We start from the raw sequence: 24088 nt of genomic DNA, 5'->3' as shown, positions 1-24088 counted from the left end.
TACCAGGAAGATGCCCCAAAGGCGGGTGTGAAGACTGTAGCAAGGTGGCAAACACTTAGGAAATGAAGTTAGGTGAAAAACAAAACAGGATCCAGAATGGTTTTATATTGTTTTCAAACACGTTAAAAATAATAGGAAAAAGACTGGAAGGAAACCCCTTTATTCCTCAGACTTCAGCGGGGATATCACTTCCTGCCACAGAAAAGGTACAAAGTATTTGCTGAACGCTGTGAAACACCCACACACGGGCCGTGGCAGGGGGAGGGGGAGGGCATCCTGCTCTGCCCATTTCATAAGGGGAAAGACCCCAGGACTGACTGTTTTACTGGAAGTGACGTGGGCAGGTTGGAGGCCTGCTGCTGGCTGTGACACCGGCTAGCAGCCCACCTCCCAGGTGGTGCCCACCTCCGCTGCCCCAGTGCCCGGGTGGCAAAGCTTTCAGGCAGGGCTCACTGTGGGCTTTTTCGGGCACCCCGGGGGCCCTGGTCACCCACCTCAGGCAGCTCCGTCCTGGGAGCTGAGTGGGAGGGGAAGGTGGCCGGGCGTGGGCGCATCACCCCCTGCTCTCCCCTCCATCTCCCAGGGCTGGCTGAGGCTGGGGAGGGCAGGCAGGATGGGCGTCAGCACCCATTTCCTTTGTAGTTTGTGGTATTTTCACCACGTCCTCAGGGCACCTCCACCAGGGCGCTCCCCTGGCCTGGCAGCAGCGGGACTCTGCGTTAAGTGGTGGCAATGGCAAACTTCTTACGTTTCTACATGGCTGTGACCTTTCATGGTCCCCAGTGTATCCCCAAACCTTATCTGCCTTATTTTCAGCACAGCTGGGAAGGTGGGCTCAGTATTTCATAGATGAGGAGCCTGAGGGTCAGAGAAGTTCCTGTGTGCGCCTAGAGGGTGGCCAGCCAGATCTCCTTGCTTCCCTGCTCCATCCCTGACACGTCTGCACATTCTGGACTCAGGGACAAACTCTGCTGGGTGGGTTCCAGAGGGGCCCAGGCAAGTCCACACAGGCCTGGGGAGGAGGAGCACCTTGTGGCCCCCTTTCACTTGCCTCCTTCAAGTCTTGGCTTAGATGCCACCTCCTCCGCCAGGCCTTCCCTGCCCACCCTGGCTGCAAGTGTACCCCCCACCCCTCCTGCTTTGCTCTTTCTCCCTACTCTCCCCTCCTAACATACGGTCCAGTGCACCGTGTATCTTGCTTGTGCTCTCTCCCCCGACGGGAATGGAAGCCCTGCGGGAGCAGTGATTGCTACGCTTTATTTTCTGCTATATCTCCAGTGTCAAGAACAGTGCCTGGCACAGAGTAGGTGCTCAGTGAATCACTGGATGCATAAGAACTGGGCCCCACGTGCTCCACAGCCCTGTAGGAGAGGTCACCAGGAAGCTGAACCACTGCAATGAAGCAAAGGGGCCAAGAGGCTAAAACTATCCCCAGCTGGCTTCACCTCCAGGAAGCCCTCCAGAATTTGCTTCAGCTGGAAGCAAGCAGTCATATCTGCTGCTCTCCCAGGTGGCTTATTGCTGGCTCCCCTGTCTGTGGCAGGGCCGTGTACTCACCCTATCTTCCTGGCCCTTCGGAGGCAGGGCTGGGTTTATCATCCACACAGCCCCCATGCCAGGAGCAGAGTTGGGTGCTCAACAGATGTGTGTCGAGTGCATAAATGAGATTCGATTCCTGCTGTTCCTGGAAGCAGCTCCCACGCCGGCACTTAGCAAGGGCTTTATAAACGTGTGTGGGACGGAGGCATGGCCGCCTGGCTCAGCACTGCTCTGCTGCTCTACTTTACACTGCCGCTCTGTCCTTCCTCACCTTGGGGGCTCCCCTGTGTCCTGCTCACACTAGGCCCACCTCGGTCAAGGCCTTCTGTCTCCAGGATGCCCGACTCCCCTTCCTACAGCCTCTGCAGGCCTGGCTGACTTTCCACGGGTGTGGGACACTCTGCAGGGTCTCCGGACCACAGAAGACACTACCTTCTCCAGCCCTGGAAACCTGCTTCTCACTCTGGGCTGCCTGCCGGGGGGCTCACATGGGGCAAGAGGGTGCTGGAGAGGCAGCTGCGCATGCTCCCAGCCGTGGGTGGTCACGCTGGCGCTCACGCTGTCTCTCCAGATAGAGCAGGAACAGCCCCCAGGCCCGGGGCGGATCAGTACAGAAGCAGCAAAGGGGCCCGTGACTGACAGTCCGATTTTAAAGAAGCCTGGTGTTTACTGTGTTTACCAGAGGAAGGAACGCCCTGGCTATAATGTGTCCTAGATTTGACAGGAGACGTGCCCACTCTGTGGGGTCCCTGAGGGGCCCCAGTGCTCATTGGAATCCCTCCTTGGCAGGCATAGGAGTCATTGGTTAAAAGGGAGAAATTACTGATTATTTAATAAGTGTGGCTTAATAAACAAAATCTTCTGAAACAAGGGGTCCTAGGAACTTGACAGAACTTGGGTGTTTGGGACCCCAGGTCAAGCTGCCCGGGAGGAGAGGAGTGGGGTTCGCAAGCGGACAGCCTTGGGCAGGGGGGCCTGGTGGGGCCAGAGGCACGACAGCGGCAGCAGGCATTGGAGACACTCGAGGCGTAGAATGTGGGAGAGGCAAAAAGGGATTTTTTTTTTTTTTCAGTCAGTTGACACTTAAGGGCAGGGATATGGAAAGGAAAAGCAGGAGTAAAAAAGGGTCAACTTGGGCAAAACCTATGAATAAAAGGCAGTAGTCATAACGGTAGGCTTCCTTGAGCACACACTACACTACGTGCCAGGCACTGGTGTTCGCGCTGCAGTGCTTGCACTCGATGCCCTCACTCTCCGAGCCCTTCTGCCGGCCCCAGGAGGTTGTAGGCGTCCCATTTTGCAGAGGAGGACGCTGAGATGAAGTGGCTCGCCCAGGTTCGCGCACTGGGAAGTGGTGAGCAAGGATTTGACTCAGGCCGCTGGCTGCCGAGCCCATGGAGCTCGACTCCGACAACAAGCCAATTAGCCAAGGGCTTGGTTTCGCTGAAGCAGGGCTCCAGTCCGGAGTTAGTTGTATGAAGGGTTTGAACCCTGCTGGCTGCCTGCTGCCGGCGGTGGGCGTGGGTGAGGTTGGGGGCCACTGGGCCCGGGTGGCTGGGGCAGGAGCGGGCGGGGCAGAGGAGGTACCCCAGAGGCAGGCGGGGTGTCCTGGGGCTGGCAGAGTGGCGGGAGAGACAGGCAGAGGCAGCCGTCGGGGCTGTGCAATCTGCAGCCCCCGGACACCGAGAGCCACCGGCGGAGCTGGGATGAGTCCTCGTCCTCCCACCTGGCGTGTGCTGGAGTCCGGGGAGGGGCATTGAGGCAGGATGTGGGGATCAGAGTCATGTGATGCCCTGACTGTGTGTGCATGTGTGCGGCAAAGGACCGAGCCCTTGTGGAGTCTCCCCCAGGGCAACCTGGCAGTGTGAGGCTGACCCTTGCCCCAGACCTCGTGTCCTCAGGCATGACATCAGCGCACAGCCGGGCTGTGAAATGAGTCCAAGTCGAATCCCTCCACACGCCTACTTGACTCCTGTACCCTTGCTGACCCTGTCAAAGCTGAGGCTGGGTGAGCGGCACCGTCACCGGGCAGACATTGCCATACTCAAACAAGTTTTGGCCTTGCCAGGAACTGCCCTGATGCCCTCCTTTGGCTCTCTGCAGGAGTAGCCTGTCCTCGTTCTCTGAAGGGTCAGAGGACCAACAAGGTGACATGTGGGAACCATCACATAGGGCACCCGAGAGGAGAGAGGGCAGCTGTCATTTCTAGATGGCACCTGGCACCCTCCTAACTTCTACCCTCTTGGCACCTGTACAAAGGTGGCCGGGAGCTGGGGAGTTCCGTTTTGGGGCAAAAGTGAGATCATGGAGTTGAAAGGGACCAATTTTCTTGGGTGGCTGCTAAGCTGGCTCATCTTTGGAACGAAGAGACTTCTGTGGAGGGACCCTCTTCCATGGGGACATTGAAGAAGGGGGTGGTGGGCTGTTTCGGAGGAACATGCGTCTGCCACACTGTCCCCACGCCACTGGGCTCATCCCAAGGTGGTGTGAAGGCAGCTGGCCCTGAGAGGGGAGGGTCATTCCAGTCATTCCCGGGTTGCCTGTGGGGCTATTTTATTGCCATGATTAGCCATGATTTGTCATGACCCCAAGCATGACCTCTCAGACTTGTAAAGTGTGGTTCTTTCGAAGGGATCAGAGAACAGTGCAGGAGTAAATTCCAGAACACTGTAGAAGGAAAACACTTCTTTAGGCCTCTTGGAGTTCTTTCATATTTAACCTAGAATCAGTTCATGGACCCTGCTGTCTTTGGTAATACCTTGGTAATTTTCCTTAATTGTAACAACTATTTTCATCTTGTTTTCCTCAGATACTAGGCTGTTATTTCAACCAAGTGTGTTTTGGACTCTAACCTGAGACTATGAAGTCACACTTTTTTTCTAACTGTGGGCTGGCCCTGGCCCAACCATCTGAAAATAAGTTATTTATACATATTTATGTAGCCATATCAATACACCTGTCCACATGTACAATGACCGCTGCTAAGTATCTTTCAGGCAGGTGCCTCTGGGTGCAGAATTGCCTGTGGCAGGACTGGCCTTGGACCCTGCTGACTGGTCCCGACTCCCTCCCCGCGTGCTCTGGCCAGGCCCAGCCCCTCCAAGCCCTTTCCCTCATGGGGAAGGAAAGCCGCAAAAACAAGTGTATAAATGTCCTACCCAAAGCCTTGTACATAGTAGATGCTCAATAAATCCCTCTCCTCTGGGGAAGCTGGATAACACAAATGGAAAAAAACAAAGGCACCTGGCTCACTGCCTCGTGAGACAAAAAACAGAGAAGGAGGAAGGGAGACAAGGAGGAAGGGAGAGAAGGTAGGATGGGTGAATGAGTAAGGAAACATTCCAGCTTCCCGTCCTTGGGGAATGTTATTTAATGTCTGTGAGGCTTAGTGTTTCTGTGACATGGAGGCGATGACACCTACCTCGTTTAGTCGTGAGGATTAGACAAGACAACGCTCGTACCCAGCACTATTTCTAGCCGGCATCTGGTCGACTCTGCTAACTGGACTCCACGGGCACTGCATGTACGCACTAGAGGTGCACAGCCTGAAGGTGTTTCTTGTTTTCATTTTTAAAAGCACCAATGAATCAATTACGATGCTATTAATAGCATTAGATGTCTTATTGCCATTCTACGATGTTCTTAACACTCACGTTAAGAACCGTGGTACAGGCCGGTCCCCATGAACTGGGGCAGGTTCTGGGGCTAGTTTTATTTATAGGCCCCAGCAAGAGGCAAACTGAATGAGGTCGCTTCTCTGGCAAAGCTAACTCCCAAACAAGAGTCTGCAGCGGTCAGGAACTGAAACCGAGTCAAAGGCAAAAGTGAACTTGCTGCTCTGATTTCTGTGCCTGTGGGAATGCAGGGCCAGGGCAGAGACACCGGTCACCGGGCTGACGCTGCCTGAGCCGGCGTCCTGCCGGCAGCTGAAGCAAGACCAGTGCCGGGGGCGGGAACTCCCACAAACACATCTCATCTCTCTTTCGTTCAAATTCAGGATGACTAATCATTTTGTCTTCCTGGTAATCCAGACAGGGCCACTCTTCCAAAGGCCACATTATTGGCAGGACTTTTTAACAGGGGCATTCTGACTTTTTAGAAAAAGGCCAAAGTCAACATCAGAAAATCCTTTTTCTGGTCTGCAATAATAACGGCCACGATTTACCAAATGTTACTGTGTGCCAAGCACCATACTTGGTGCTTTATGCACTTTTCTTATTTATTTCTCACAATCCTGGGAAGGACGTATTTATGCCCATTTTACAGATGAGGATAGCAAAACTTAGATTAAGACGTATACCGCAGCCAGCTCACCCCAGCAGAAGCTCCCACAATGACCCTCCCCACTCCTCCCAACTCTGCGTTCAGTGACCTCATCTGCTGGCTTGGAATTGGTCATGGTGGGAGTCTTTACACCACGGAAATTGGCAAAAAGTACAAATCAGGGTCCCCCTCTGTTTTTTTTCTTTTATTCACAGGGGATCTGGTTGTTCAATATTTCAGCTACTAAGTGGGCAGCACCAGGACTCAAATACAAGTCTCTCTCGTCCTCAAGCTCACACTTTTCCCAATTCACATCTCCAGCAGAAAATGGGTTTTACTGGAGAGTCATCTGGCTGTAGGCGGTGGGTCCGCGGGAAGCAGGGCTGCTAGAAGCAGCTGAACACTCCACTCGCAGACCAGGGTCCCTTGTGCCTCCATCCTGGGGCCCCACAGGAGATGCCCGGTCATATCCAAGTGTCACTAGTAAACACATTTGAGTCCTCTTCCTTGTCAGAGCTAAGCTAAAGAGTCAACTGAAATTACAAGGGCTGAGTAATCTGGAGACAGGATTTATGAGGTAATAATAATGTGCCCTCATATACGGCACTTTTCATCTTCAAAGCATTTTGTAGCCATTTACTAATTATTCCTGGGCTGCGCTCTGTGCTGGTACAATGCTCGGTGATGGGCTGAACTAGCAAGAAGTATTTAAAAATATACAGGTGACCTTCACCATTTACAAGTGCCACTTGCTTCTGTTGCTGTCATGGGGTTAAGAGAGAAAATCACACAAACTCTGGTGTTTGAACCCCTGGAGCTTGAAATATGAAGTGGTTATTGTTACCTTGTGCTGTTGAGTTCTTCTTTAGAACATCAACCCAAATTGCCCCTACCACGTGGCAAGGGAGCTGAAAGCCTTTTAAAAAAATCACATAATCTCCATCCTCACAAACCTATACTTAGTACATCATCCTTCACTGGGAAAGGAAAAATAAGTCTCGATTTGTTTACTAGATTGTGGATACACATGAGAGGCAGCATTGGATCTGGAGCCAGGAGCCTGGCTTGAGTCCTGACTCTGGCACTGACTGGCTGGTGATCGTGGGTAACTCAGTCCCTTGTCTGTTCCCTCATCTGTGCAGCAGGAGCAACCTACCCACCTGCTTACGTCACAGTCTGCTGTAAAGGTGTGACAGCATGTCTGAGTGAGACTGTCTGCTTCGCTGACGTGCAGGGGCTTCACTGATTATCGGTCCAGCCTGAGCACTGGGGGACCCCTACAGGCCAGCAGGGGCAGGAGGGCAGCATTCCCAGGTCACACTGCCCACTGCTGGCTGTCATCACAGCTGAATGGCTATTTGAAATGCCGAGGGTCCAGTCCATGTGACCTCACCCCACCTGACAATGCCAACCACCCTCTGCTGGGACTGGCGCTGGAAACCGCTCCTGGGTCTAAAGCAAGCCTGGGCTCAGTCAGCTCCCAGCACTGCCGGCAGCAGAGCCCAGTCCATGCCCTGCTATGGGGGAGGGTGGCCGACAATCCTAAGTGACTGTGCCATGGAGCCTTAGGAGGAGCACCAGGGGAGAGGGCTGGAGCACGGCACACAGGGCCCTGAGTCCAGGGGCACCTTCCTGTGGGCTCAGCTGGGCAGGGTCAGAAGGGACTCCAGAGTGGTTGGCTGGCTTACTGGGTCACGATCTCTTGCTCAAAAAAATCACCTTGGGGAGTTTTATCAAAATCCGGATGGCTAAGCCCCAGCTAGTGAGATTCTGATTCAACAGGCCCGCAGTGGGGACCAGAGCAGTAGTTCCTAAAAACAGCTCCCTGGGTGATTTTGATGAGCCCAGTCTATGATCCAGTCCAGCCCCCCCGAGTATTACAGAGAGGAAAGGACTGACTCGAGGTCGCACAGCTGCTTAACGGCAGAGCTGGGACGTGGACATAGGCGCCGGCCTGTTCTCTGCCCTGGGAACTCCCAAGGTCTCAGGGCAGGGGCAAAGTACCCGCCTGGTGAAAGAACCAGAATTGGGCAGCCCTCCAGCTGGTAGCCAAGTGGGGAAGTCTAGCCAAGCTGTTCCCAGCCTCCTGAGGACATTCCTGGGTGCTGGGGACACAGGAAGGAGAGGCGTCTTTACTGGTGCCCAGTGCCAGCTACCTTGCAGGCTCACATGGTAAAACTGGATCCAAGAGCCGCAAGGGGAACTAAGGGGACAAGTGAGAGGCCCAGTTACACCCTGTGGGTGCCCTGCAGGAGGGATCAAGGAGAAGCCCTCGAAATGGGGAGGCCGGCTGGTGACAGGGCCAGCACTCAGGTTGGTTCTGGTTTCTCTCACCTGTGGGTCCTACTTCCCTGTGTTGAAAGCCTTCAGGACAGCACCATGCTAAACCCAACTGGAAATCTTTTAAAGTGGTCAAGTTGACTGCAGCCAACTTGTGTTTAAACTAAGACAAGCTGTGTGATGGTACAAAGAGCGCTGGCTCCAATTCCCAGATTTGTTCTTAGAGAGCTTCTTTAGCTCTTGGGCCTTAGTTCTCGCCTCTGTGCACTGAAGGGAGGATGGGGGTGGGGTGGAAACAAGATGACTTCTGAGGTCCCTTCTGGCTCCGATAATCTTTAAGTCTAGAAAAGATGGAGTTTGCTCAGGGTATCTTGCCCAGCTCTGTTCCTGGCTGGCTACAGAGATGCCAGGCCTGAGCCCAGACAGCAGATGCATACCAGTGATAGCTAATGACACCCACGCTTTGTCCTTCAGGCGTAATTCACACAGTGCTGCAAAAGCCCAAAGAGCTCTCCTGTCAGCCTAGGGAGTGGGGGCAGGGAGAGAGGGAAGGACAGAGCCATTGGTATGTTCACCAAACTTTGATGGCTGCCTACTGGGTAAAGATGCACTGGACACATGGTGCCCATATGGGAGCTGAAGGGGTAGGGTGGTGGGTGGTGGTGATGGTGCAGGGGATGGATGGTAGGTGGTGGTAGTGGTGAAGGGGTGGGTGGTGGTGGTGAAGGGGTGGGGTGGGTGGTGGTGGTGAAGGGGTGGGGTGGGTGGTGGTGGTGGTGCAGGGGTAGGGGTGGGTGGTGGTGGTGGTGTAGGGGTAGGGGTGGGTGGTGGTGGTGGTGGTGAAGGGGTGGGGTGGGTGGTGGTGGTGGTGAAGGGGTGGGGTGGGTGGTGGTGGTGGTGCAGGGGTAGGGGTGGGTGGTGGTGGTGGTGGTGCTAGAACCCATTTGCTCCTGAGCCCCAGTCTTGGGCCAGGCTGGGTAAGTGGCTGAAACCCTGCAGGTTGGTCAGATTCATTCAGGAAACTCCTTTTTCGAATGGTGGACCGCCCCAGATGGGAAATGCTGGGGCATAAAACACACACACACACACACACACACACACACACACACACACACACGTAATATACTAGTTTCAGGGGGGAAAAAAAGCCAAGGGATGTTTAATCTTAAAACTTGGAGTCTCAGAGACAAAGGCTTTGGAAGAAGGGTGTGTGCATTTCTGACGTCTTACTTTCCCTGGAAAATTACTGCATCGTGATTTATGAGTTTATTTCTTTCAACTAGGAAATATAATAAAGGAAAGAAAGAGGGAGCAACCCGAAAGTGAGGGGCACTAGGACTCAGGTGCTGCCAGCCAGCTCAAGTTGGGGTCTGGTGGAATCAGGAATCGGGCTGGCTGGCTGTGCGGAGTTGCTGTGTGAGCAGAGCGCTGCCATGAAGACATTCCAAGTGGCTTCCAGGAAGCGGCCGTATGTGCTGACACCATGTGGACAGAGCAGTCTGGCTGGCCCCCACTCAAGACTGGTGTTTCCTAGAGCTTTCCATTGGCAAACGCTGCCTCCTGGAACTGAGGGACAAAGGTTTTGAAATAAGCCCTGGTGGGAAAGAGGGGGGAGAAAAAATTGTGGTTAGCACAAACAACTTGAAAAAAAGTGCAACTCAGCTTTCAACCTAACTCAGAACAGTTGTTATTTATTGTTCATGTATCTTGGGTTAGATTTGCCTTCTCTGCTGATGCAAAGCCCTCTGGATTTTTCCAAGGGAGGTACATGCAGTTCATTGCTGTGGTATCTCTCGCGGGCATTTACAGGGCCCGTACGCAGCCCTTCCTGGCTGCCACTTCCTATTAAGACATCAGTACTCAGGTCCCGCTGCCCTTTTCCAGGACAAAGACAAGGGCTGATCCAAGCTAAAAGGCAGAGAGTGGCCAAGTCAACCACCTGGTTGTTCTAGTGAACTGAAATGTAAGGAGGGTTGCATTTTCCGCTCAACTGGACCTTTGACGTCATATGACAAAGAGGGTCTAATAAGGGTTTCTAAATGATCCATGGTCTCCATTTATTTCCAAACACATATGCGGTCCAGCCTCCTGGAAAGAATGCCAGGCTAGGTATGGAGAGAGCCTTCCCCGGTCACTTGAAGACTAGGGGCAGGATCTACGGAAGACCATTTGGCCTTTCCTGTACCCAGGTTTCTAATCTGTAGAAACAGGGCCACATTTTTCACCAGGAGACAGACGTGCATGTGCTGAGCTCACACTGTGCCTGGCATGCCCCAGGGGTGGTGAGGTGACCCAGACGTGGGACCTGCCACAGGAGATCACAATGTAGAGGAGGAGACAGATGCATAAGTGACACCGAGTCAGGTGGTAAGGGCATCTATGGAGGTACCGTGGGCATCACAGGCAGAGGACGCAGCAGGGGCAGAGGCTTGCTGTGAGCTGGGAACCAAAGCCCTGCTGGAGCATAAAGGTGGGGTAGAAAGTGGGGGCGGGGAGGGCAGTCGAGGCAGGGGGAGGCACCTGTGTGCCCTGGTCACCAGGCCTGCCTGCTACCCACGCCCCACTCCCAAGCAATCAGTCACACCATATGTATTCCGCAATCTCACCTTCCCAGAACAGTGACCAGAAGAACCAGGATCAGCCACCAAGAAGACCTGTGCCCTTCAGCACTACAAGGGCCTCACGTAACTCACCCAAGGGGAGCCTCCCAGCCTACTTTGTTTAGAATACGGTTCCAACGAGCCTGGCTCTCCGGGCTCCCAGTAGATCAGCAGCAGCACACGAGGAGTGGAGGGGCGAACTCGGAGGCAGGAGGCGGACCTGCCGCATCAGTGGGAGGCAGCAGCACAGAACCCGCCAGCGAGCGCACGAGTCACGACGACGCAACCAGGGACCCTGCAGTGCAGGGCATAGAGCCCCACATAACTCAGCAGGCCCTGGAGTCATCTCAGGTCAGAGCAAAGGCAGTGACTGATGACACTGAACTGTCCTTGTACCGACCAAGTCAACTGTCACCCTCTTTCCAATTTGGCCACTTCGAAGGCTCCGGCTCTTTCTCAGTCCCAGCATCTACTGCGGCCTCTCTGCAGCATTTAAATGTTGGCTCCTCTCTCCGGAAGCTCTTTCCCCGTAACTTCTGTGACACGACCAGTCATAGAGGTGTCCGACTCCTCTCTTCCTCTCCTTCCCCATCCTTCCCCACTCCCAGGTGCCATCTTCCTTGGGCTCGTCCCTCCCTGCTCTCCACTCCCCTCAAGCAGAGCAAGGTCACGGTTATTCTCAGGCCAGTAGCACCCTTAGCAGAGCACTCCCCAGTCGGGGTCTCCAGCCCCCCTTTCCCTCCCAAACTTCCAGTCCCGCAATTCCAACCACCTGCGGGACAATCTGACCTGGGTGTCACTCTGCAATTCAAACCAGTGTGTTCCAACTGGCTGTTTCATCACTATTAGGTGTTTGAAAGTGCTCTGGCCAATTGGTACTTCTGTACGAGAACCCTCAGTTTCCTTCTCAACCAGTTTCCACTTCTCCCTAAACCCCTGCGGTGAACTCATCCTCTGGGTTCTCTCCCCTTCTCCACGTCCCTCCATCCTCAGTGACACCTCCCGGCTTCCCATCCTGTTATCTTCCGACAACACTGCTGCAGAAGCCTGCTCTTCCCTGGACACAAGGCCAACCGTGCCTTTCTGTTGTGGCCACACTGATTCTCTCAGAGTGCGGGTCTCTGTCCCCACCTGACCAAGACCTTCATGTTCCCCAAAATCTCAGCCTGGCATGTGATGACTCTCAGTATCTGAAAGAAGCTAAGAAACCAAAGGATCCTCTCCCCAGAAAAACTACAGGTAAGACCCCCCACTGCACAAGTCACATGCAACCAGGGGACGTCACAGACCCCTTGAGCCCATCCATGGTCCAGGGTCTACTTGCCCCTCCCAGTCTGACCACCTGCTCCTCCTCACACCATTTCCCTTCTGGGACTTACTCACATTCCGGGCAAATGCCCGCCCTCCCAGCAAGTCTTCCCTGGTCACCAGAAGGTTCTCTCCCTGCACACAGACACTCTTTGTGTTTCTCCTGGGACACTGGCTCCGTGTGCACATGTCTGGCCTACTGGCCATGCCGTGGCCCCTGGAAAGCGGGAGCACAACCTGCTCTCAGTGACCCCAGCCGGCTTGTGTCCACAGAAAGCACTCAGCGGGCGGTTGTGGCTTCAGTTAAAGTAACCAGTTTGCAAGACGCAGTTACAGCATGTCCCTTATAGGCTGTTTAAGAAGGCGGGAGAGAGAGAAACCCCAGACAGCTGGCAAGTGTGATGTTTAGGTACTGACGAAAAAACTTTAGTCCTTTCTCAAATTTCAAACTATGCCAACGATTAGTGAGAAAGAAAGACAAGCACCTCCTGCACGCACTCCTGATCAACACAGCCCTGAGCGAACCGAACTGTCACCTTCTCTGGTGACACTCACCACTCACCACCTCAAAGCCCTTACCCATCGATGGCACCACGCCACAATTGTCTTCAATACACAAAGGGTGACTGTGACATGGTAGAAAGAGCCCTGGACCCAGATGAGGCCAGGCAGGGCAAGGGAAGCCTTGGGCTCTGCTCCCCTATGGTGAGCAGGGGTGATAAGCCCACCCTGATGTGAGGCTTGCATGGGACAATGATGGGAAGGGACACTGTCAACTGTCAGCTGCCACCCAGATGTGAGAGCCGTTCATTCCTCACGTATGTTTCACTGCTCTCTCCCCAGCAGCACGGAGGTGCTTCAGAGGGTCAGAGATGGATGGGCTGCCGCCGGCCTCCGCCACAGAGGCCCTCCTGCCTGAAGTGCACTGCGGAGTGTGACCCGGCCAGCACCACCTTGGAGGAGGGCAGGGTGGTGCCCACCTCCCCAAGGTACAGGTGAGGATAGCAAGGGGAGAGGCTGCGGTTCATCTGCACACTGTGGGCACCCACAGCTGCCTGACAGGCACGTGGTGTTGCTGCTGCCGCAGCCGGCCCTGGGCACTGGCCTGGCGCGGGGCTGGGTTCGGTCCAGGGGAGCTCTCCATGGCCCCCGCCCCCCCACCGGCCCCCAGGCCCACAGTCACACTGGGTCCTGAAGCAAATCTCATCAGCTCAGTTTTTCCTCGGAAACTTCTAGGGGAAGGGGTTGCAATACCGCAAGCTCCTTGCACAAAAAGGTCTTGGCGAGAGGGAGCATGCTTTAAAGGCAAGCTCTTTTCTTTTCAGAAAGTTCTAAAGTTTCCTGTTCTGTCCTGGGCTTTCCCTGCCAGGGCAAACTGCGTGTCGCCAAGGGGAAGCGCGGAGAGGGCTATTTAAAGGCATGATGCTACCAGCTGTTTTCAGCAAGTGCTTCTCAACTTGGATCCTCATTAAGTCAGTGAAGGGAGGGGGAGGGGGAACGGGAGGAAGGGGAAAATGACAACTGGCTCCCACCCATCGATAGATTTTTTTAAAGCACTGTTTTCATTTATTTCACTTTTTATCAGAGAAAATGGAGAGCTGCCCAGAGTACAGATTGCTAATGGCACAAGATATCTGTCATCTTTTAAAAAATCTTTGACCCAAAGACAAAGTACATGGTAAGTTTTAAAAGTGTGTGTTATGGGGGTAGTGGGGTCTCCTCACCTCCCCATTAGCTGGCCAAGTGGGGCCTGCAGTCAAGCTCCTCATTGCACTCGCACTGGAAGGGAGTTTATTTTTAGACCAAACTGGAGCTCAGCATGCCTTAGGACAAAGTAAAGTTCTGACCCTCTTCACTGATCTCAGTCCCTTTGCTCAGGGTTTCAAGACTGTGTATGTGAACCAGTCACAACCACTTGTTTGTTCCCAAAGCCCACACCCAAGAGCCTCAGTCCAATCCAAGAGTCTCAGGAGAATGACACTTAAAGACTGGGTAGGTTTTCCATGAATTCAGAACAGGAGTGGAGTCCGGCCCGGGTCTCAGCTCACAGGCGCGGCAGGGGGAGGGCTGCAGACAGCCCTTGGACCAGGGGTCAGGGAACCGAAGGGCACAGTGGGTCTACTTTGCTGGGCTTTGGGCCAGGGGTGAATCTCTTCCCCTCTCTGAGCTTCGGTTCCCTCGCCTACGAAGCAGGGAGCTGAGCCTCTGACCCCAAGGCTGCGGCGGAGCGTGTGCGGGGCGGGTGGCCTAGCACAGGCTCCGGAGCCAGCCGGGGCTCGTGGCCTGGCCATGCTCCTCTCCGGCTGGATCGCAAGTGACTTCAGCTTTCATTTCTTCATCTATGAAGTGAGAATAATTGTGCCTACCTTAAAGGGTTCTTGTGAGGATTAAATGAGAGTAATTAAATGTCCAAGTAAGCACGTGACACGGCACCTGGCACAGGTGATGATCAATGGTTGTCAGCTGTTACCATGGGTACCAAGGTGGGCCTAAGCAGGAGAGACTCTGCGTCTGTGGAAACAGCCAGAAGCACGTGTGACTGCAGAAGAGGGACATCCTGTGCAAAGAGAGGTCCTTAGGTCCTTGCCCTCAGCTCATCCTTCTCCCTGTGGCTTCCTGGATCGGGCCCTCCCTTCTCAATTATCATATTGAACTGGCAGCTGGAGGCACAGATATGGCCACTGCCAGCCTTGAAGACTCAGCCAAAGTCTTGAGGACACTCTGCATCTTCTGCAGTTCGGTCCAGGGCTGCCTGTGGCGCACGGTGGTACTGAAGGGTGAGCTCTGCAGCCAGAGGCACCTCCGGGCGCTCGCTCGTCTTCTGCCCAAACCTGCCCGTGTGCTCCTTGTGTGCGGTTTTGGTCAAACGCTTCATCAGGAATGAGGTCGCAGCTGTCGACCAGAGGGGTGTTTAAGAATCACATGGCTGCGCCTGTCACGACACGGGTGTTAGCTGGCCCGGTTCTCAGACAGATCCCTCTGCCCAGGACAAGGCGTATGGGAAAGGGGAAGCACTGGGGGAAGTGGGAAGAGCACTGAACCGAGAGGCAGAAGAGGCATGGCTCTAGGCCAGGTCCCGGCTCGTTATGTAATCCAGAACTGGGACTCAGTTCCTTCACCTGTAACAGAAGATTTATACTTGATGATCTTTGAGTGTCACCTACTTATGGTCTGGGACATCAACCACGTGACCTTGAGCAAGCCACTTAACACGTTTGTGTCCTGATTCTTCAGCTGTTAGATTCAGACACCAGCACCTATTTTCAGGGAGGCTGCGAGGAGCACAGAAGCGTGTGTGAGTCCCGAGCCCAGGGCCCACCACATTCAGGTGTCAGTAGCTGGTCGTGGTGCTATAAACGTGGTGGCAGTGGCTGTTATCATCTGGGAAGTTTTTCACAAACAGGGCAGGGTTAGCCAACACTGCGGAGCTCCAAGCAGAGGACCGTTCTGGGGAGGAAAGGAAGTCCTGTTCCTCTCGGCCATCCCTCTGCCCTCGGTCCCAGGGCCTGGGAGCTGGAGAGCTCACAACAAGACGTCAGGGGCAACAGTGCCTGGAAAAGGATGTAACGGATGGGTTGCAGGGGAGGGGCTCTAGGGAGGCTGCAGACAGCTGAGGCAGGGAGCCGCAGGGCAAACACTCCAGCCCTGGGCTGGAGGCCGGGAAGAGTCTTTGTTCAACAGGTCTCATCAAAAGGGTTTTTCTCTACTGGAATTTGTTGAATAGATCTTTTTTAAGAATAAAAATCCATAAGATTGACATCTGACAATCTGAATCAATACAGCTGTAAAACAACGAAAACAAAAACTGAACATACAGCACGAAGAGGTTGGGGACTCTGGGAAAGGGAGGGAACCACCTACAGCAGATTAAGCTTTGCAAGGTTGACACTTGCCACCCCATACAGTGTGGCAGCGATTGTGCCCCCCATTTTGCAGGAGAGACAACAGAAGCTTAAGTTACCTGCCCAACGTCACTCCAACCCTGCTGCCACCGGAGCCCCATCATGTGGGCGAGACCCTGTGGTCTTGCTGTCTTTAGCCTCCTTTACTTGGGGCTTTTTATTTTGCAAGAGCCTAACAATTGTCTTCTTCCAAAACAGAACTTGAATTCTGGGATTTAAAAATCCTTTTCTTTGGACAATTGTAAGACGAGCCTTATGATATTTGCCAGAGTCAGGCCGATGTGGCGGTGGGGTGGATCAGGGCGGGAGAAGTGATTCAGGGACACGACCCTGTCAGGAAATCAAGGACATAAATCAAGTCAGAGGTCATTTTTGCAAATAGAGGCAAGTTCCAAACATCTAAGGCTCATTGCTTTTTCCAGTTTTCTTCTGCAGCTGTGACTTCAACTGGCACATGTTTTTAATCAGTCATATGAAAACCGATTGTGGTCTGCAAATCAAAGCAGTCCTGTAAATAGTGTAAGACAAGTCCCACTAATCATGCCTCGTGGTCTTGCCTTGCCCTCATTGTCCTGAACCGCCACTGTAAATACTGACTCACTTGGGGTTACTCTCCTCATGTCAAAGGGTCATCCTTACAACAGGCTCTCTACAAAAAGCCCTGGTGCTATTTCAATGCCCTTTGCCCCAAGCCCCTCAAAGTCCCCATCGTCTAACTGTGGGTGCCTCGGTGGGCAAGTGACTGGCATGACGCGAGCTTGTTTTGTATTTCTGCCCCAGGCGATGGCAGCCTGGCTCTCGGGTGTGGGCTTTGGGAACAAACAAGTGGTTGTGACTGGTTCACATACACAGTCTTGCTAAACGTGCCAACCCTTGAGCGGGCCCGGTTTGTTTTCAGGGGGTCCAAGCTTGCAAAACAAGGAAATTAACAGACTTGAGATGTAAAGGCTTGATATCACACCAAGAACATAATATCACATGCTCACAGCTTCAGGCAGAGGCCTTTACCCCCAGCTGGAATTGGTCTCCTCTCTGCTCAATTCCACAGCGTGCTGCGCCTCCGACCTCGGGCCCAGCTGTGGTCTGCCTTGCGTTTGAGATGTGTAGGTTGGTGTCTAGACTGTGTCTTATACAGCTCTGCCTCCTCACCTGTGAGAAGGCTGAGACTGTGGTCTCAGTGTGTGTTGAATTACATCAAATGCCATTTTAGGAGGACTTCAACAACAACTGACTGAGATCCATTTCTAGACATCAGAGTATTGGCATAAAATCTGGTTCCTGCTAAATTATAGGGTATTTTTAAATACTTACTAAAGTGATCAAAATTATGGAGCAGTTCTCTCTCCTTCTGAAGCCCTCCGAGGAGGCCCTCTGGAGCGTGGCCAGTTGGTGTGGGGCTGAAGCAGTTTGCAGCCAGTTCTGCAACTGCAGGCGTCTCTGCTCCCTTGGCATCCCCTGGAGCGGCACGTGAGAAGGGAGGGGGGGAGAGGAGAGGGCCAGCTGGCCGAAGGAGAGGGAGGGACAGGGTAGTCCCAGTGGGCTCCTGAACCTCCTCTGCCACAGGGCTGGCTTCCTCCTCTGGGCTTCCATCCTAGGTACCAACCATTCTCCTACACACGCTGTAAGGTCCCTGAGCGCAAGGCCCATTGGCCGTATTCATCCATCCGTGCAACCCCAGCCTTGAGTACAGTGCCCAACACACAGCAGCTCAACAAATATTCCTCAAGCAAATGTAAACGTTTGGCTTATTTAAAGATGAACTTTACATCGATAGAATTTTCTAACAGAAGGAAACCTCAGAGGTCATAGAGTCCAATTATTACAAGGGAGGGAAAACTGGGGGTCTGAGAAATTAAGACCGTCCCTCTGACACACATGCCAATTTGGTGCATAAATAAATCAATGCCTGCCCCAAGAGGCTAATCCAAGACCCTAGAGCTAACAGGTAGAGTACAAGCCAGTCTCTCCCACCCCTAATCTCCTTCCTCTCAGGCTGATGCTGTTTCCTTCATAACCTGCTTGATGAGAGCCAAAAGTGACAGCGTGGTCATGAGGCCACTGAGAAAGGCTGGGATGATGGGGTGTACCTGGCTGGGCTGGGGCTGAGGCTAGCTAATGGGCTGGGGGGCTAAGCAATGTGGTGCTGCCTGGGGCCTGGGAACCAGAGCAGAGCCCCAGATCTGTGTTCACCTGGTCTCCCCACCTGTGCCTGCCAGGTGTGCTCGGAGGCCAAGTCCTCGGCTCACTCTGCCCAGGGCCGCACCAGCAGGAGCTCAGCACAGACCATGATGTGACAATAGCCATGTGGATGTGCACAGGGTGCGGGGGTCTCATAGTCCTGGCCAGGAAGAGGGTGACTCCTGCACCTTACCTGCTGGGGAGAAGCGGGTGGCCTGTCTGATGGCAGTGAGTCACCACCAAAATCACAGATTGCCCTCCACCTCTTAGTCACCAAAAGGGGAAAAACCAAAGGATGGCCCTCCAAGAGGAAGTGCTCAGGGTCCCAGCAAAGCTGACCCTGGGGAATGTGGGCCCAGCCCCTATGTCACACCCAGCTGGAACAGTGCCTCAAGATTTCCACTGAGCACTGCCAGGCATCAGCTGCCAGATGTGCCAGACCCTCAGAGGACTAAGAGAACACTTAGAAAATCAATTCTTTGGGGACATAAAATAATCGAGAGTCTCTTTAGGGCTTTGAACTGTTGTCCGCCTGGTTGTAAATTACGTTTCTCCCTCTAGATCTCAGCATCTAGAGGTTGCTCTTCGGGCCCCTGCCTGCTGGCTTTTGGGCATAGGTTTTGGTTACCGCAGCACCTCCTGGCTATTTACAGATAGCTCTTGGAAATCTTGAGGGAGGGGCAGCAAAATGGCCATGGTCCCTCCTCCTTTTACCCCAATCCCCTCACAGCTGAAAGAACGCCCCAGACACCAGGCTGCCTGGGCTTTAGACAGAAAAGCAGCACTTCCCAAGGGAGACACAACTCAATGGGAGACGATGCCCAAGTTCCACCCTCTCTGCTGGGGTGCAATGGCCTTCTGCAGACAATGGCCTTTAGTGAAGAAAGGAATTCTCACAATGGGAACGTCAGGTGGGCTCTGCTGGGGCAGGGGTGTGAGGAAGTTCCATGCAGGCTGGCAGGGGGCTGAACCCTGGCAGGTGGAGAGCCTTATGGGTTCTCTCGAATCATGCACCAGAGAAGATGGGGAGGAAATACAGGAGGAAGATCCACCTGCTCTGCAGTCCGCAGGGCTCACACCACTCTGCACCAGCTCAGGGTCATGCATATACTGTCAGCAGGTAGTTCTGTAGCCCCAGCTGCCAGTTACAGGGAGGGAGGGAGGCAAGGAAAGGAAGGGCACACACACAGCATGGACAAATGACATCCACACATGGTGTACAGCAGGCTTGTTCAAACAGTGGGCTGCAATCCATTAGTGGGTTGTAAAATCCATTTGGTGGGTCCCAACCAGCATTAACATAAAGTGAAATAAAATCAGAGCACATCACCTGTGGCATTTTTGTTTCAGTTATATACACTGGATTAGGATGTAAAATAAATATCTTGCTGTGGATCGTGGTAAAATAATAATAAAAAAAGGTCTGGAAGCCATGAGTACAAGGGAAGGGAAGTGCCTGCTACATGCTGGCCATGATGCTGTTTGTTTTCCTCTGTGTTACCTTGCATTTACTCCTCCTCACGGGCCTACTACCAGGTAAGAGACTCTATTTTTGCCAAAGAGAAATCTGTGATTTGGAGACGCCAAGTACCTTTTCTAAGATCACACAGCTAATAGGTGGCAATGCTATTTATGAATCCAAAGCTGCTTGACTCCAAAGTGCACATTCTTTCCATGCTACCTGTGAAAAGAGCAATGGCAACTGATTTGGGAGACTTGGGCTCCATCTCTGGCTCTGCCATGTGACACTGAATCACTCCTCTGTTTCCTCACCTATAAGATGAGGGAGTAAGATAGATAATTTCTAAAATTTTTTGATATGGTGGTCTCCCACCTCCCAAACCTTATTTTACCTGTAGTTTAGTTGCCTTCATTAAACTTTTCCTGGAAATGCCAACATCCCAGCTACTTACCACCAACCCCATTACCCTTACATTTGTTCTTACAAAATCCCCAAATGGCCCTCCCTCTGGTAGGTTTGTGTGACTAGAGATGTTGACTGGTACCAGTAGCTCTCATGTAGGGACCTGCATTGGGTGGCTTTTCAGTAGAATTATGACTGTGGTGACAAGAGACAAAAGGGATGAACTTGACTTCCTTCTCACTTGCCCATGTGGTTCCTGGAGGTACTAGGGCGCCCTAAGGAAGAATGTTGGCTACCCTGAGTGCTTGGGAGAAGGAAAAGGGATGTAGGAAGGGCACATGTAGTCCACCCAGGAGACATGGGAAGCACCATGAATATTCTCTAAACAATGAGCCTCAGAAGAGCAAAGGGTACTCAGAAAGTTCCTTTAATGTAAAGGTCATCTGGCATCTTAAAATTCCCTAGGGTTGTTGAAAAGTAATACCTCTGTAAAATGCTATAAAATGGGAGATATTATCATCCTGACAGAGTCAAACTGTGGACTCAGGATGGGAAGCTTGAGCTGTGACTCCAGCCTGCTTCTCCCTTGTGATGCCACCTTGGATAAGCCACTTCACCTCTTTGTCCCCCAGACGCCTCATCTGTAAAGTGAAGGGATGGTTTCTGAGGTCACTGCTAGGTCTAATATACTATTATCCATTATTATTATTATTGCTTTGGTATCAATCTAACCACTTTAGCCAGGGACAGTTTAAGTGGAAGCAGTAATTTAATAAATGACCTCTCCCTGTGCTTTGCTAGAGGGGTTCTCTGAAGAGCCTTAATAAGCATCATCAGACGTATTGCACATGTCTGAGGTTTCTATGTATCTCCCCTTTGTCTCCAGATCTGACTTAGGGGTCTAAGAATGATGGCCAGTATCCATCTGGGACATGGTCCTTCTATTCTTCAAACCAGCAGATGACGAAACAGCTACACGTTCATAGATGGCTCCTGTGTTAGCAATGGGCTGGTTCCTGCAGGGGTGAAGGAATGCATCTGAGCAGGGCCCTGGCCTCAGGGGACACAAAGACACTTGACTCCCAGAGCAGAGAGCTGCATGCTAACCCTGGGTGGGAGCTGGGGAGCTTTGCTTTCACAGCCATGAGCCAACTCCTTACTGCTCTTGTTTTGGAACAACCGGAGCAAATTTTCTGCCTCAAGTTTGCTTTCTTTTCTGCTTAGAGCTATGCAGGGGCATTAACCAGCAGGCCAGACGTCTAGCCCCTTTAATGACAATAATAACAATTTACATTTATACAAGGCCTTTCATCGGGGGATCTTAAAGTGCATCACAAACAATAATTAATTCCCCTTTGTGAGTCTGGGAGCCAACTAAGTAGGAGCCCCTTTACTTTGCAGGTAAAGGGTACTTTCCTGGGCCATGCAGCATGCTGGAGGCCTCCCCACCTACCCAAAACCTACCCATCCTCAGTGCCTGGTCTATGCCTCAGGCCCTCCACGGAGCCTGCTGCCGCCAAGCCCAGCCCACAGCCATTTGTCCTGCCTCTGAAGCTCCATAACACAAATTGTGGAGCCACTCATTTGGTGCTAATCAGCGACACTCACAGGTGGAGGAGACCTTAGGATCCTGTCCAAGGCAGGGCTGGCCCTAACAGCACTTCTGAGGGGTGATTCTCTGGCAGCTGTACACTGCCTGAATACTCGTTGCTTAAAGCATCTCTAGGAGTTGTGATGTTCTTCCTTCTCCTAAACTGAAATCTGTCCCCTTACGACGCCCACCCATGGGTCCTATTTCTGCTTTCTGGAACAAAGCACTCCTACATCAACTGGGATTGCCAGGTGATGTCTCTGGTATTCAAGTTTTCTACTTCTGTGGTCACCCCTGGGTGGAGCTTGGTGCTCATACCTCACGGAGGTCCAGGGTGGCCTTGTGAACTTCGTGGTGGGGGCAGCCAGAGGCTCCAGCATTTGCTCTGTGCCCCAAGGCCAGGCTGCCTTCCTGAGCACTGCACGCAGGAGTTCCCTGAGTGTTGCTGGCTCTGGTGCCCTGGGTCTGCCAGCTTTACATGCAGCTCTTTAGACCACCCCACCCCCTCCCATCCCTGGGGTGTAAACTTGGAGTTCATTTATTAGGGCTACATCTCAGTGACACACAAACATGCTAATTTTCTGTTGAGTGATTAATTGACTGACTGAATAAGTGAGTATCCTTCCTTCCTAAGGATCTATTCTTAAGTTTATGCAACAACTGTCAATTGTAGGGACTGTTTTTTGGAGACTAAGCCAGACAATAATCTATCTAGTTTCTTTGGTTTGTTTCTTTTGGTTTTAACCCAACTTTATCAGAATAAATACCTGGTGCTAAACTTGAGAAAAGGATGCATCAATGCTGAGCTGGGAACTGACACAAGGACAAGGTCCATGACCATCCCCTTCCCAAGGAGTTAGAGGCCAGGGAGGCATCCAGACATGCGGGGGTGGGGGGGGGGCGGAGGGGCAAATGAAATCCTTTGTTAAGTTTATTTTCAAAAGCTAGACCTTCTGGTGGAACCAACAACTCCCTAGAGTGATTTCTGGGTCCCTGCTGGTTTGCTTTATGCCTGAAAAGATACCCACCCTCCCTCTGCCAAGAGCACATTGTTTGGGTGAGATTTTTCTCACAGTGGCTTACCATGTAAGGAATTTCGAACATTCATTAAAGGCTGTTGTTTTTCTAAAACCTGCACCGTATGAACATGAGATTTGGCTTGTGATGATACAGCCTCTGCTTTGATTTCGCACGATTCCTACTCTCTGGCCTAGAATCGGGGCTGATCATTTTTGGCTGGAATTTAGCCTGGGTCATTGATTTAGGGGATGCTTGAGAAAAGAAAACTGGATTAGAGATGGAATGTTCTGCTGTCATTCTGGGGCGAGGACAACACCTGGTGATCATTCCCTAGCCGATTAAGAGAAAAGAACAAAAGAACATGGGTTTTGGAGTCAGAGAGAACTGAATTCAAATATGGATCTATCACTTATTAGCTGTGTGTCTGGAAAAGTCCTTGAGTCTCTGTTTATTTCTCTCCAGTGGGGCCACGGTGGTAGTTCTGGGACAACAGTGCCAGGCTCGTGGTAAGAACTCGAGCCATGGTAGTGTCCTTTCCTCCCAACACTCCACTGCCATCATAGAGCCACATAAACATACACTGAGCAACTCCGTTTCACTTTAATCCGACAAACACTGATTGAATAGCTTCTATTTACAAGGGCCTGGACCACCTGAGGTCACTGTCTAACTAGTGGCTGCCAATAATGGTATCCAGTATTTGCTGAATAAGTGAATGAACTAACTTGATACTTGGCGTTTTACAGTTTATAATATGCTTTTAAAATAGCTTTATTTTAATCCAAACAACAATCATATGTATGAAATAGATTCCATTAGTCTCTTTCCCCTGTCTACATGAAGAAACAGGCTTGGAGAGAGGAAGTAACTTGCCCCAGGCCAGGCACGTGGAAAGGCAGAGTGGGGTTTGGGTACAAGCCAGTGCCCTGCCAACAGCACACTGCCAGCCCTGGAGGGTCTTCCGTGCCTTCTGTGGGCACTGAGGGTTCAGGCTAGAGCAGCAAAATAAACTCTGTAAAAATACAGCAAAGCAAGCCCCCATTCTCTGTAGAATTCAACAATCTCAACATAAGCTTTGTACCAATAAAGGTACAGGAGAGACTACAGGAGAGAAAGAGGCCTTTCTGGGCGCACCCGCGTTGCACTAGAAGGGCCCTGCTGAGCGCGGCTCCCGAGCCCATGTCTGGCATAGACGCAGCAGCTCAATGTGTGGGGCGGCACCACGTGCCTGGTGATCTGGAGTGGGAAGTCCTGGGCACCGGAGACATTTGCCAGCAGGCAGCCTTCTTACTCTCAGGCCCTGGGCCTTGGGTCCCATGCTGATGTGCCCAGCTGTCCCGGGGTCGACTTCGTGAGCGGCCACCACCCTTCCCATAGTGTGCGACAGCACTGACACACGTGCCGCCCTTTAACTTCCTGATTGCATTTTTCTAGGTCACAGAGAGGGAAGTGCTGTGGCCACAGGACTCTCACCATTCCTGAGCACGGAGCACATTTCGGGGCTCCAAACAGTGAAGGACTGCATTCCCTCCTGCTCCCAGCG

General features: G+C 52.5%; 1 protein-coding gene across 1 annotated transcript in view; it reads right to left on the bottom strand.

Moving 5' to 3' along the window:
- Positions 1 to 9220: 9220 nt before the first annotated feature.
- The window catches only part of BABAM2 (BRISC and BRCA1 A complex member 2), a 387195-nt gene continuing 372327 nt past the window's right edge, over positions 9221 to 24088 (bottom strand). The window contains exon 12 of the mRNA XM_045549308.1: positions 9221 to 9676. Within this exon, the coding sequence (XP_045405264.1) occupies positions 9613 to 9676 (64 nt within the window). The 3' untranslated portion in view covers positions 9221 to 9612. The remainder of the gene's footprint in view (positions 9677 to 24088) is intronic.

This window comes from Lemur catta, chromosome 4 (genome assembly GCF_020740605.2).
Source record: "Lemur catta isolate mLemCat1 chromosome 4, mLemCat1.pri, whole genome shotgun sequence".
Classification (NCBI taxonomy): domain Eukaryota; kingdom Metazoa; phylum Chordata; class Mammalia; order Primates; family Lemuridae; genus Lemur; species Lemur catta.
This window is presented reverse-complemented; position numbering and strand designations above follow the sequence as displayed.